This window comes from Mastacembelus armatus, chromosome 23 (genome assembly GCF_900324485.2).
Source record: "Mastacembelus armatus chromosome 23, fMasArm1.2, whole genome shotgun sequence".
NCBI classification, from domain to species: domain Eukaryota; kingdom Metazoa; phylum Chordata; class Actinopteri; order Synbranchiformes; family Mastacembelidae; genus Mastacembelus; species Mastacembelus armatus.
This window is the reverse complement of record NC_046655.1, coordinates 11,003,370-11,015,774: the sequence shown is the minus strand read 5'-3', so window position 1 is coordinate 11,015,774 and position 12,405 is coordinate 11,003,370. Positions and strand designations below refer to the sequence as shown.

The 12,405-nt window shown below is 38.9% G+C and overlaps 1 protein-coding gene across 1 annotated transcript in view; it reads right to left on the bottom strand.

The window, feature by feature from the left end:
* snd1 (staphylococcal nuclease and tudor domain containing 1) overlaps positions 1-12,405 on the bottom strand; it is a 145,817-nt gene that overhangs the window by 26,040 nt on the left and 107,372 nt on the right. Inside the window, exon 18 of the mRNA XM_026326508.2 lies at positions 9,843-9,984. Within this exon, the coding sequence (XP_026182293.1) occupies positions 9,843-9,984 (142 nt within the window). The remainder of the gene's footprint in view (positions 1-9,842; positions 9,985-12,405) is intronic.

Here is a 12,405-nt window from a genome sequence, read left to right as displayed (position 1 = left end):
TAATGCATATTGTATTTATTTTCTTTGCATATGTAAAGTGCTTTAAATTTCCTCTGTTTGATTTGTGCTATGTAAAGAAAACTGTCTTGCATTTATGTAAAAAGCTGCTTAGCACAGCCCAATTAAAAATGTTTCATTTATTTAAATGATAAAGCTGGATTGTGTGTCAATATGGAGGCCAAGCTTCCATATGTGATACATTAAATGGGAAAAATTCCAACACATGCCACATTGTGAACAGTGTCTGATTATCTGATATGACCACCAAATCTGCGTCTGTCAGAAAAATGACAGCCAATTCCTTGCTGTCAAATCAGATGGTCTTCTTAACTGCTCCATTACACCAGGATGCTGCTAGCTTTGAGTTATACTTATAGTGCAGTCATAAATCCTGATTATGCTTTTTCTCCCACTTGCACCATGACAAGGTCCTGTTACTGCATGCCCTGATTTCTCTTGCTCAGATGTCTCATTTTCTCAGACACCATCATGTCTACCTTTTCTTTTATATACCAGTTTTATAGCAAAAATAACCAGGTTCCTTAAAAAAAGCAGCTTTCTTTAAAATTATTTTTTACAGAGTCTCTATGATACGTCCCCAAGCACTTAAACGTTGCATCTTCACTGCAATAAACACAGAATTATTGAATTATTAAATGGGGGCATCTATGCAGAATGATTAAAGAAATGTGCATCTGGCACAAATACAAATTTATAGTTTACAAACAAAGATGACCATGTTTGACCCACATGATGTATAATCTACTGTAATAATGATGGACTTTTCACTGGTGCACTGTTGGTAGAGTATATTCTCTAAATGTTGAGACCTTTGTTCTGGTGTGTGGGTGTAATAATAAAATAACTAAGTTCTATCTCTCCTATTCTATAGGTTTAGTTAGTGGCCTAGAAATATGTACTACATTCTGGTTGGGTTTATGCAGTCAAAGGACACTGACAGTGCAGTTTTATGGGTCACCAATTTCACTGAGCTGAATTATGTCTGCTGTGACCCATAGATTCACTCCAATTATTTCCAGCTCAGGTCTGGTCACACTAAAGATTAAAGTCATGTCATCAATTCTGGCTTGTTAATTTTGCACTTTCCAAAAAACTCCTAATGTATCCCTCCACTTTTTATGCTGTCTATTACTTGGGTCATGATTGTAATTTGCAATCTGAAATCTGGTTATCTTCAATTGACAACTCATCAACTGTTTATACTGTAGACAGATCAATACTGAACTGCATCACTAATAACAGGAATTAAATAAAACAGCATTTTATGATGAAATCATTTTTAGTATGCTTTATTTATTACTATTACTCTTTGGGATTTAGAGTTGTAATTTGATGTGTGCATCCTCCTTGAACAAAAGAGAACTGGCTTTGGGGTGGATCAGGAACTCTGCGTCCATATGTGCAGATTTAATGAGAGTTAAGGGCTTGTTCAGAGAAAACTATTCATATTATGGAGATTTGAATATCACAAAGCAAATATACCGAAAATTTGAAGAGCTGTGAAAATGAATCACACACAAACGACCGTTATAAAAGATACTACACTGCAATCAGCGTACAAGACAAAATCAAATGGGCTTTACATGCAGTAAGCAAGTACAGAGCAAACTCTAAGCCCTCTGGGGTCAACTGAGCAAACTGAATGATTACAATGCAAAGTACAGCTAGCACTCTACATTACAGAGGCAGATTCCCATTTAAGGTTGGCATAAAGACAACTAAATATCTGCCTGCAGAAGGGGTAAAGCATGTCGAGCATGAGTGCTCATTTAGTGTTGAAAGGAAAGCCAAAGCAATGATGCAAAAAGCAGCCAAACCACTGACTGTGTCTGATTTGAGCCAATTCCTCTGTCTTCATCTCTTTATTCCTCGTTTTTTTTCCTGCCTCATTCTGTAATTTGTTTATGCACCATTATGGCTGCAGCTGTTTGTAAATCATATATAATTACATTATGAATGTCCACTGCAAGTGAGGGAGCGATTAGGCTTAAAAACAAGAAAACAATGGAGATGGAGAGAGAGGGGGGAGAGAGACTGACAACAGTTTTACAGGTGGGTTATGATCGTTTTTGATTATATTGTGGCTCATGGTGTGTGAGCAGAGACAAGAAGGGAACAAAAAGACAATGAAAACTGTGAATCATGTGCCCTTTCACTACACATCCGAAGGCCGTACTGAATTCTATTTAGCTGTTTATGAAAGCCATTAAACCACAGAAGGGTAAATAATCACAATATGACAGAGGCCAAGAGAACAACGTTTGCTTATGAAAGCATGCTAATTTCTTGGCATGTAAGAATGAAGGAATTAGGAGTCAAAGTGAAGTGCATCTATGAAAAGGACACCTGCCAGGGAAACAAGCGACTGCAGTTGTAAGCCTGGCTATTACTGACTATAATTGATGAAAGAAAACAGAGTCAGCACTGAGAGGAGGAAGAGTCGAACCGAAACCGACACACAAAACATTATGTCCAAAAACATTCTTGCTCTGCCCTGGTCTGCTGGTCAAAGACACATGGATGGTGCATCATTTACCATCTGAGAGATACAGTCACTGAACAGTTTTGTGCTTTAGCTCACCTGTTAGTTTGGAGTGTTAAATATGCATGAGGCTTGGATGGGCTTTATCCTCTGGGGTAGAGGAATGGCTACGATTCAGGACATGCAAACAACACTTCAAAGGTAAAAAGCTGCACTGACCAGCAACAAAACACAGGTTTGGTACAGTACGCGCTGGCTTAGGAGGCCTGCTGTGTGTGCATGCGTAAACACACACAGCTGTTTGAGTCCCTCCTGCGGTTGATCAACAAAGAGCCAACACTCACCTGGGGATATTTGTACACTTTGTGAAGACAGTGTGACAAGAAGGGAGCTAAGGCAGGAGAAAGGACATTTACTCCCCTCCCTGAGTGATGTTTAAAGTGGTGTCAGCATCTGCTGGGCAGTGAGGGAGGCCACTATAAAAAACAAATGATCCCCCTGTTTGACTAATGCTTCTCCACTCCCACAGGAGAGTGATATGGATTATATCTCATTCGATACCCCACCAACATTATCCTGTTCCATTCCACCCTTCCCGCCAGTCTGGAGCCTTTTACAGCAAATTACTGTTTCTGTAATTGGAAAAGCCATCAGTGAAAAATCTAAACAGAGACAAGCATCTGTGGCTCCCTTTTTGCATCAGTCTCTCCTGCTCCTCTCTCTGCCACCTGTCGAGCATCATTGACTGCAGCTAATACCCTATTTTGATTGTGAGGAGTCCAAATATACTTGTAAGATGGCCCCGTGCACATATGGGGAGGGGGATTTCAAAGAGAACGCCATTTGAAACAGTAAGTGGCTCACCGCTGTGTAAAGCGTCACTCGGATAATGAATAATAGACGCACAAGTTGACATTAGTGCAAATCGTGCTCGCTAGGATGGTGAAGAATGAGGATGAAGATGTTAATTTTCCACCTGAAAATCAAACGCATGCCGCCTCAAACAGACAGGTGAGCTGACCTTTTTCGAAGCTACATTGTGTATCTGATTTAATAATGAATGTCTTGGGAGGGGGAGGATCATCTGGGCTGAGTGTGACCTCTAAATATTGCATCTGCAGTGGCAGGGAGCTGGAAAAGTGAAAAACAGCAGCTGTGTCTACTGCAAGTTTGATTCACCTGCTTAGTTACTTTGCTCAGCATAGCTAGATGGTTAAATGGCATCACAACAAGACCTACACACTTCAACTGAATTAAACATGAGGCATAAAAGGCAGATTGATAAAGATCCACAGGTCATGGTCTTGGAAAAGACTTCATGGAAAGAAGCAACATTCTTTCTTTAGCCTATAAGATGTAAAGACAGTCTATAGCTTTTGTTTTATTTAGACAGTCACTAATTGTATTTAGGCTGAATTCAAACTAGTACGGTGTTACAGACGAGCAGCTTTAGCTTTAAGATGCATTCATAGGAGAACAGTATAGTAATTAAAGCCATCCTCCCTTAATTTGATGGGGCCATTAAACTATTCAACAATCATTAATACACTAGTCGCATTTATGTTGTTTGCCTGAAATCTGAGTTCATTTTTTCATGGCACAATTAGGTTTTTTTACTTCATTTAATTAGATTGTTCAACAAAGAACTCCCTTGATTAACAAAAAAAATTCCTTTCTCAAAAGTAGTTTCATAACACACTGATGTAGGAGTTAATTATCTCAACCCTTGAGTAAATTTGGCATGATGCCCACAATGCCACAGAAATATCCAAATTTAAAAAAAACACAAAAAAAACAGCAGGCAGCCTTGTAACAGGCGCCGAAATGTGCACCCTGTTTTTTATTAAGCTCTATTGTATAAAGTAATCATCACTTGGCTGCCTAGACATGACATCCAATTAGCAGACCACTCAGGCTGATCAATATGAAATGCTACAGTAATTCTCATGTCCTCATTTTGAAATTAGCACTCTCAGTACCAGTGTTACTGTGGCAACTCGCCTCCACTTTATGCAGAGTTCGATTTTGAAAAGAGAGATACTGATGCAGTGACGCAGTGTAGAGAGGTCACATTGACTGAAGAGGTCATTTAGCATACATTAAACCAAAAGAGAAAGGGAACAAGTAAACAAACCAATATGAAAAGTCTAAATGACCAAATAAACTGAAACTAATAATGGAGTTCAGTTTCAGGAAAGCCAGGAGAGGGCCTGGTTTGAGAGACAATAGTTCCCTGACTGCCTTGTACCCTCAGTAGAGTCCAGCATCATTAGGTGATGAACAGCTGCTGTGTGTAAAAGGTAGAAGTGTGAATAATGTGGATGGAGTTGCACCTGGTTGGGGGTGGAACAACTCTACTCATTATCAGTCTGTATAGGTGCCAGGAAACAAGCACTAGACAGGATGCATCGCCAACTGTGCTGCAGCTGAGGCCTGTGATGGGCTGAGAATGTGTGTTTTTTGGTCAGGACCGGGCCTAGCAACCACGGAGGTGACAACTGAACGAGGTCCAAATCTAGGGTAGGCTGCTAGCAAGGCAAAGACAAGCCTGTAGCAAAGCTGCCCAGTGCTACAATCTGCAGGGCAGGACACTACAGTACATGCATGATTGTACTGATTGCCTGTGTTGTGACCATCTCAAACAGTTATTAGGTATGTTTGCAGCATATACTGTAAAACCTGATATAACTATGGTTACATAAAGGGAACAAACGCCATGCTTAGAACACGAATACGTCCAATGTTAAATATATTTATATCTATAATCTATATCAAAAATCCATTCAAAACCTTTTGGGGGCCACACTTTGGGAAAATGGTACTCGTCTATTTATGTCTTTGTTTTAAAAAAAAAAAACTGAAAATGAGCAGAGCATATTACTACTCAGGTTGTGGCCATTAAGGCTAGGAACCTATGAAGATTCAGGGTTATATTCAGCAAGTTTTTAATTATGTCAACATAGTGGCAAAGCATCAACAGTGTAGAGAACAGAGTCACTTCCTCCCCCTTCAGCCTGCAGTGACCTCTGTCTTTTAGTGTCCAAGGTCATGCAGATCTATGCAGGTCCCCCTCCGACAGTAATTACACATAGCCTCCAGAGAGAGAGCAACACAGAGAAGGAAAATAGGGAGCGAAAAGAGAGACAGCAGTACAAATGAGAGACAATGTGTGGGGGAAGGCAAATGAAACAAAAAGATAAGTGCATAACAGCTACAGATAAAGACCTTTAAAATAAACTGAGGATTAAAGACTCAAATCCCTCAAGCTTCTCAGTGACTTGGAAAAACCATTCCTAATGTGAAATTAATCACCTATCAAGCTTGTGTAAAGATATCCCGATGAAAAAACCCACACTTAAGAGTAATTAAATGCGAATAATTAAAATGGGAAAAGGGGAAAATACAGAAAGCTTAGGACCCCGAGAGAATGAAAGATATTGCAAACTGCATTTTCTCTATAATGTTTAAAAATCACTAGGAAGATAACAGCATAAAGTTTATTTCATGGACCAATATGTTCATTTAAAGCCGTGCAGACTTTTCAATGACCACGGCAGTCAGCAGACAACAAATAAATAAGTACATCTTGGTCTATTAGAACGCTGCAGCTCCCACACGGTTAATGGTTTGGAAAGTGTATCTACATATTAATGGATGTAACAACTCTGCCTATGGTGTTTTCCCTCTTAGTCATCGCTGTGTTACTGTAACTGATGTACTGTCTACTTAACTGCATCACTGTTTTAAACTATAAAGTGTATGTTTCTATCAATTTTAAGGTCTAGTTGCATGATTCTCATTTGTTTTCTGCTGTAAATGGCACATTTACAGAACTGGGCTACATTTTTTATTCCTTTTTCTTATCATTCAAAACACTCTCACTTTCTACTTCATGCTCATTACCGTTAGTATTATCCTGTTGCCTGGAATGTCTCACTACTTTTTGTTCTCTTCTTCTTGCTGCTGTGACACTTTAATTTTCCCACGTGGAATCAATAATCTCATTGAAACAACCGTTGAAACAAATGGAAACTTAACTGCAGAGAGAAAAATGTCTCTCTCTGGCAATTCCAGATGAATTTTACTCATTTAGTTTCTATAAATACAGCTACCTTTCACAATTAGGCTTACGCCCTCAATAAAAGCTGTGGCTTATTGATGTTAAGTAAATGGACTCACATCTATCATCATTATGAAGTCAAAAGCAAAGCTGTGGCAACACTGTTTGAATCTCTTGTTCAAGTTACTTTCAGGGTTGTGTCTGGCTTCCAAACTCAACATCAGATGGGAGACAGACCACAGGGATAGCCGGTTAGCCTTGCACTCCACATCATAAGTGTACCATACCTCAAGGATGGTCAAGGAGTACTCAAGTGAAAGTGTTTGCACCATCTGGCAAATTAAGTGCTGGCAGTGGCTGCCAAAACACTGACTGAATTTTGACTCAGATCTTAGCCACAAAAAATTGCAAAAAGAGAGGAAAAACAGGTTAGGTGATGTGGTAATGAAAAATGTGGGACTTAGAAGGTTAAAAAATATTACAAATTGTCAATTAAAGCATCACAATTGATGTGTTGCAGAGTATTGCAGAGGTCCCACTTGTTACAGTGGCCCTGTATTGTATTATGCTGAAATTAAGTGATGTTCACTGGATTGCATCAATCTCTTATTGTGTATCATTTTAGTTCATTGTTCTGAATTCATTACTTGACAGCTAACACTTGATTTGATAGAGTTTAGTTGGTATGACCAATGTGCTGCATAACGTAGTAGGACAGGGCCCTTCACGGGACACCAAAAAATATATTTCATGTTTGGAATAAATTAAGGGCATACAGTACACATTATATCCACTTAGTTGTTTATGTGACATATTATGGGTATTATTTATTTATAATAAATAAATATAATAATATTTATTAAATTCAGCCTCTACTTCCAAGCTTATCTGGCTCTACAAATTCAATTGAGGGAATGGGAAGGGTGGGGGGGGGGTGGAGCATGTAATGATATTGCCAAGTACTGGGTTTGTATGATTTTATAGGCCCTAACACTTTGATGTGCTCTTCAAGGGATTAGTATGACTTAAAGTGGCTTTGAGGAAAAATCAGCAAAAATGAAAGAGACCCAGTGGAAAAAGGCGATGGAGGAAGGGAGGGGCATACAATGTGATCAAGAGGGAGATGAGAAAAAGGAGGCACAGGGTGAGGACTGGTCAGGTTTTGCCTCCCTGCTGAGAGCAACATTTTAAATAATAAAAAAAAAAGCACATAACCCTCACAGGCCAATTAAAGGGAAAGATAAATAAAAAAGTGCTGAGTATTGCTGGATCATCTAAAATCATCTAAAATCAAGCATGTATACAAAAAAGATTAAATAACAGGATGCTATCCTGTCAAAATACACAGAGCTATAACAAAATGCAGTTTGTATACATTTTCTTTAAATGTAAGTTTTAAATGTTTGTCAGTAAATGTCAGTTACATATATATATATAAGGAATTTAGAAATAAAATGCTTAAAATCTCTAAAAACATTTTCCCAATTTTGATCTTTTTTTTAGATACACCATGAGACAGGGAGAACTCCACTCAACATGATGTGTTCCCTTGTTGACAGTAGATATGCTGAGGGCATTATTAACCCAAGCTTCAGGTTAAAATGTACCATGCACTGTGCTTTTCAGCCTCTTCCCAGTGACATGATTTTTTATCATTGATAAAAAATAAAATAAATAAAAAGAGAGAGGAAAAAAAAAAAAAAAAAAAAACTTGAACATAACCTTAACATCACTCCTGACCCACAAGGGAGTGCGAGTGAAGTAGCCAAAGGCAGTGTGAGGGCTTTAGATTTGAACCTATAGCTCATGGCGAAAAGAAAGATAGCAGACTGTTTGGGCAGACTAACACCTGAAGGTTTTAAGGAAAAAACTAGAACTGAGGCCCAAACACTTTCCACTCTGAAACATCATTTGGATATTATGGTGGGATGCTGCTCAGGCTGGCAGTAAATGACATAAATGAATTAATTATTTTGATCTTGATTATTTTAATTATTACGACAGAGAGGCAAATTAAGAGGTGGCCAAAGTCAATTTCATGGCCGCTGACAGTCGACTGCCAGTGAAGCCAGATGTGAGGAGTGGCTGAGGGAGGCAGACCTCCATGTCCTGTACTGCTCTCTCATTCAAACTGGCAGATGGTGGAGGAAGAGTGATTGGCATGAAAGCATCAGATCTGTTCCAGCTAGTTTGTGAACGCAGGTTTGAGTGTTAATTGTGTGTTTCTGAATGTGCAGTTATGATGATCATTAAGTGACAAAAAGGCATCAAAGACAGGGCGACTCAAACTCTAATACTCTTTCAAGGGTCAAACTTAAGTCACGCTGAATAAACTTTGCTTATACTATGTTTCTCTGGATTACTTTGGAAAATACTATTATGTTCTCTTATCATGTGACCTTAAAATATTGACTGTGGGGAAAATAATAAATAAAAAGTTAATTGAATTGTAGCCAAAGCTTAACCTCTGCCTGCAATTAGTTGCTTCAGCTACCTTGGAAAACGTACTAACAAATGTTTTGTAAAAGTACTTATAATTAAACACACACATACACATACACACATATATATATATATATATATATATATATATATATATATATATATATAAACATCCAGAACTTGATTTTATGGCCCATTAAGAACAGGGAGGTCTATTACGTGTGCAGTCATTCACATATATACACACACATACAGTACGGTACAGAGACACAGACAGAACTTGTCAGAGGAAGCTGCCATGTGGGAATACCAGAGATTATTAGTTTTCCCATCTCCAAACTTTCCTCTCCCTTCCTCCCCTAGTTGGTGGTGACCAGAGGGGATGGTATGATTTATTCCTGTCATACAGAAGTAATAACAAGTGGGACATACTTTGTTTTGTCTTTTCTGGTGGGAGGGATGCTACAGCAAGGATGAGGTGAATGTCTGAGTAGTAAAAATAATTGTCATTCATAAAGTCAGTCTGGCGTTAAAAGGGAATAAAAAGTGAGAGAGCCCTTGCTACACTTCTGTATAGAGAGATTGTTGATGGTGGTATTTAGTGTGGGCCTGCATAGCATGAACAAACAGTCACTGTAGCATTAAGTATTATTACAACATGTTTACACAGCACTTTCAACTTTTACTAACTCGGATTTGATCTGCTCATCTATTCTGTGTCAAACATTTTATTTATCTGACAGCTACATAGATTCTACAGTCTATTACTCCAGCAACTTTCAAGTATCACAAATTTCAAATTGTCATTTGAGCAATCTAATCTCAAAGTAAATGTACCTGTCTCTACGTCCTGGGCGTAGAAGTGCAATGTGTCGGCGATTTCAGTGACGTATACTGGTCTGTAGTTGGCCACACGTTCCTTCTCTTCTGATAGATGCACAACTTCCTCATCTGGTTTCTCCTCATAGTTGGCCCAGATCTACAACACACAGGTGACAAAAACAGGTCACTGACTGCAATACATACCAGACGTCTGCAATACAAACAGTGCCAAGAAGCTTTGACTTATTCCTCCTGTAATTTGAGAAAAAGAAATGCCATATAAAAATGGAGAACAGATGGTGTGACACAGGGCATGACTAACTAATGATGGGAAGAAGACCTTGGTAATATCCTTGAAATGTCCAGCAACTAATATTTTGAACATGTTTTTCTCCATTCACTTGAGACATAAATGACACATTTACCCTAATGACTGATTTATATATAGATTCATAAGGCCATACCAGGCTTTGGTTCACACAAAAAAAAAAAACTGGACAGTGTGAACAAGTCATGGTATTTGTCTGACATGTACTTTGGTTCCTTTACTTCCTTCTATTTTCAAACCGAATTAGACCTTTAGAGTGATGGCATTTTCAAGCTTCAGTCTTACGTTTGGATTAAGATTAGAGATTAACCATGTACCACTATTGATTGTACCACAACTTCACAGCTACTGTGGTGAATTAGATTCCTTACAAACATAGCAAAGTGTGTGTGTGTGTGTGTGTAAGCAGGTTACATCCTTTCTGTGCTGCATCAAGGTTAGTTCTCTTTCAGCTCCCCAGGAGAAACAGAGGGCAGGAGGCTCATTAGGGAGAAGTGCTTTGCCTTGGGCCACATATCAAACTGCATGGATGTCAATAGGTGCGTGTGTGTGTGTGTGTGTGTGTGTGTGTGTGTGTGTGTGTGTGTGTGTGTGTGTGCGCGCGCGCGCTCTGTGTGCGCGTGTGTGTGTTTGTAGAGAGCGAGGGATGCCGCAAAAAGAGTGGGTGTTTTTAAGACTGAATGCAGAATGTTTCGATACAGATTCAAGTACAGTAATAGTACGCAATACAAACAAAAACACAAGATGGTCAGGATGAAAGCGAGCTAATCATCTCCCTGTAGATGAAAGGCTGAGGAAGGGGAGTGAAAGAGACGTACAGGAGGAGACAGAGTGAGGATGTGAAGAAAACTCAAAAGCTTGTTACCGTTCATTTCTGCAGGCTGTTTGGGAAGTGTTTACTTTTGGAGGTTACAGAAAGAAAAGTGGCAGACAGATTTTTTTTTTTTTTTTTTCTTTTTCAACGGCACAGTAATATTAGCCAATTAGGTTGTGGCTAATTATTTAACTGCATGGTATCATGGAGCTAATTAGATTAGCTAGTTTTAGTGTTGTCATTTTTTTCACTATGCTTTAGCTCATCTGCAGAGCTACGCCCTGTTAATGCTTAGATAATCATACCCGAGGCTTTTTTTTTTTTTTTTTTTTTAATATGCTGGCTCTTCAGCATGCTAAGATTATCCTTTTACCTCGCTGATGTGGTGATGAACAGTGACACAAGCTTAACAGGAGTCAACCATGCGCATGTGTGTGTGCAAGTGACAGAGAAATTGTTGAAGGAGATTTAAAGGAGAAAAAAAAAAAAAAAAGAAACGTCAGTCAGAAAAAATGGTTCCAACTGATACTCATGAAAGTAATAGAGGAACTCATTGCTGCTGCCCTGTCTACCTGTTACAAAATAAAAGACAGGGTCATACTACCCAATTTCATTCAATTATTCAGCCCATAAACACTGGAAAAAATAAAAAGAGCTGGAGAAGAAAGGGCAAAGAGGAAAGGAAGAAGTAAAAGAAAAAGCAGGGAGAAATTTGCAGGATTGAGGGCATGCAAGGTTAATGAAACCAAAAACATGACTGCGCTTCGTAAACCCCAAAATCAACCAGGATTTTTTTGTAGAACATTAGACAGGCATTATTAGCACACACATATGCAGTCGCATGTACTCATATCTACTGTCACAAATGCTGGAATGCACCATGTCTTGTAATAAGCATGCTTCCCCTATTGAAAGTGAGCTGACATGGCTTGGCTTTCAATCAAACAAGCAGCGGCAATTAAGGACGACAAAGATGAGAGTGTCACCATTCATTAGCCTGGTGGCCATCACTGTGGCACCTGTACGGTTGTAGCAAGCGGATGAGCTTCTGTTGAGATTGGTTACCAAACACAGCCTATTTTAATGAATCCAGCTCTCTACATGGGCCACCTGCAGGCTTGTATTTTATTTGCGCTATACACTGATGTAATCTGAAGCTTATTTTACTGTATTTCTTACAAATCACCACAGTATTTCTGCATTGTGAAATGCAAGTGACCTACAACAGACTACTGTGCTTAAATACCTCCTGGGTAGAAAAGCGAGTGGAAATAGTTGTAGCGCCAATATCTATTTAATATATTATTGGTAGTAGTATAGTAGGAGCTACAGTATAATTCCCACATATGGTTTGTTTCACAATTAAACAAAATATTTGCACACAGGCACATATATCCTGTGGCCAGAGATGATGACCTTCCATGAGCACCCAACCA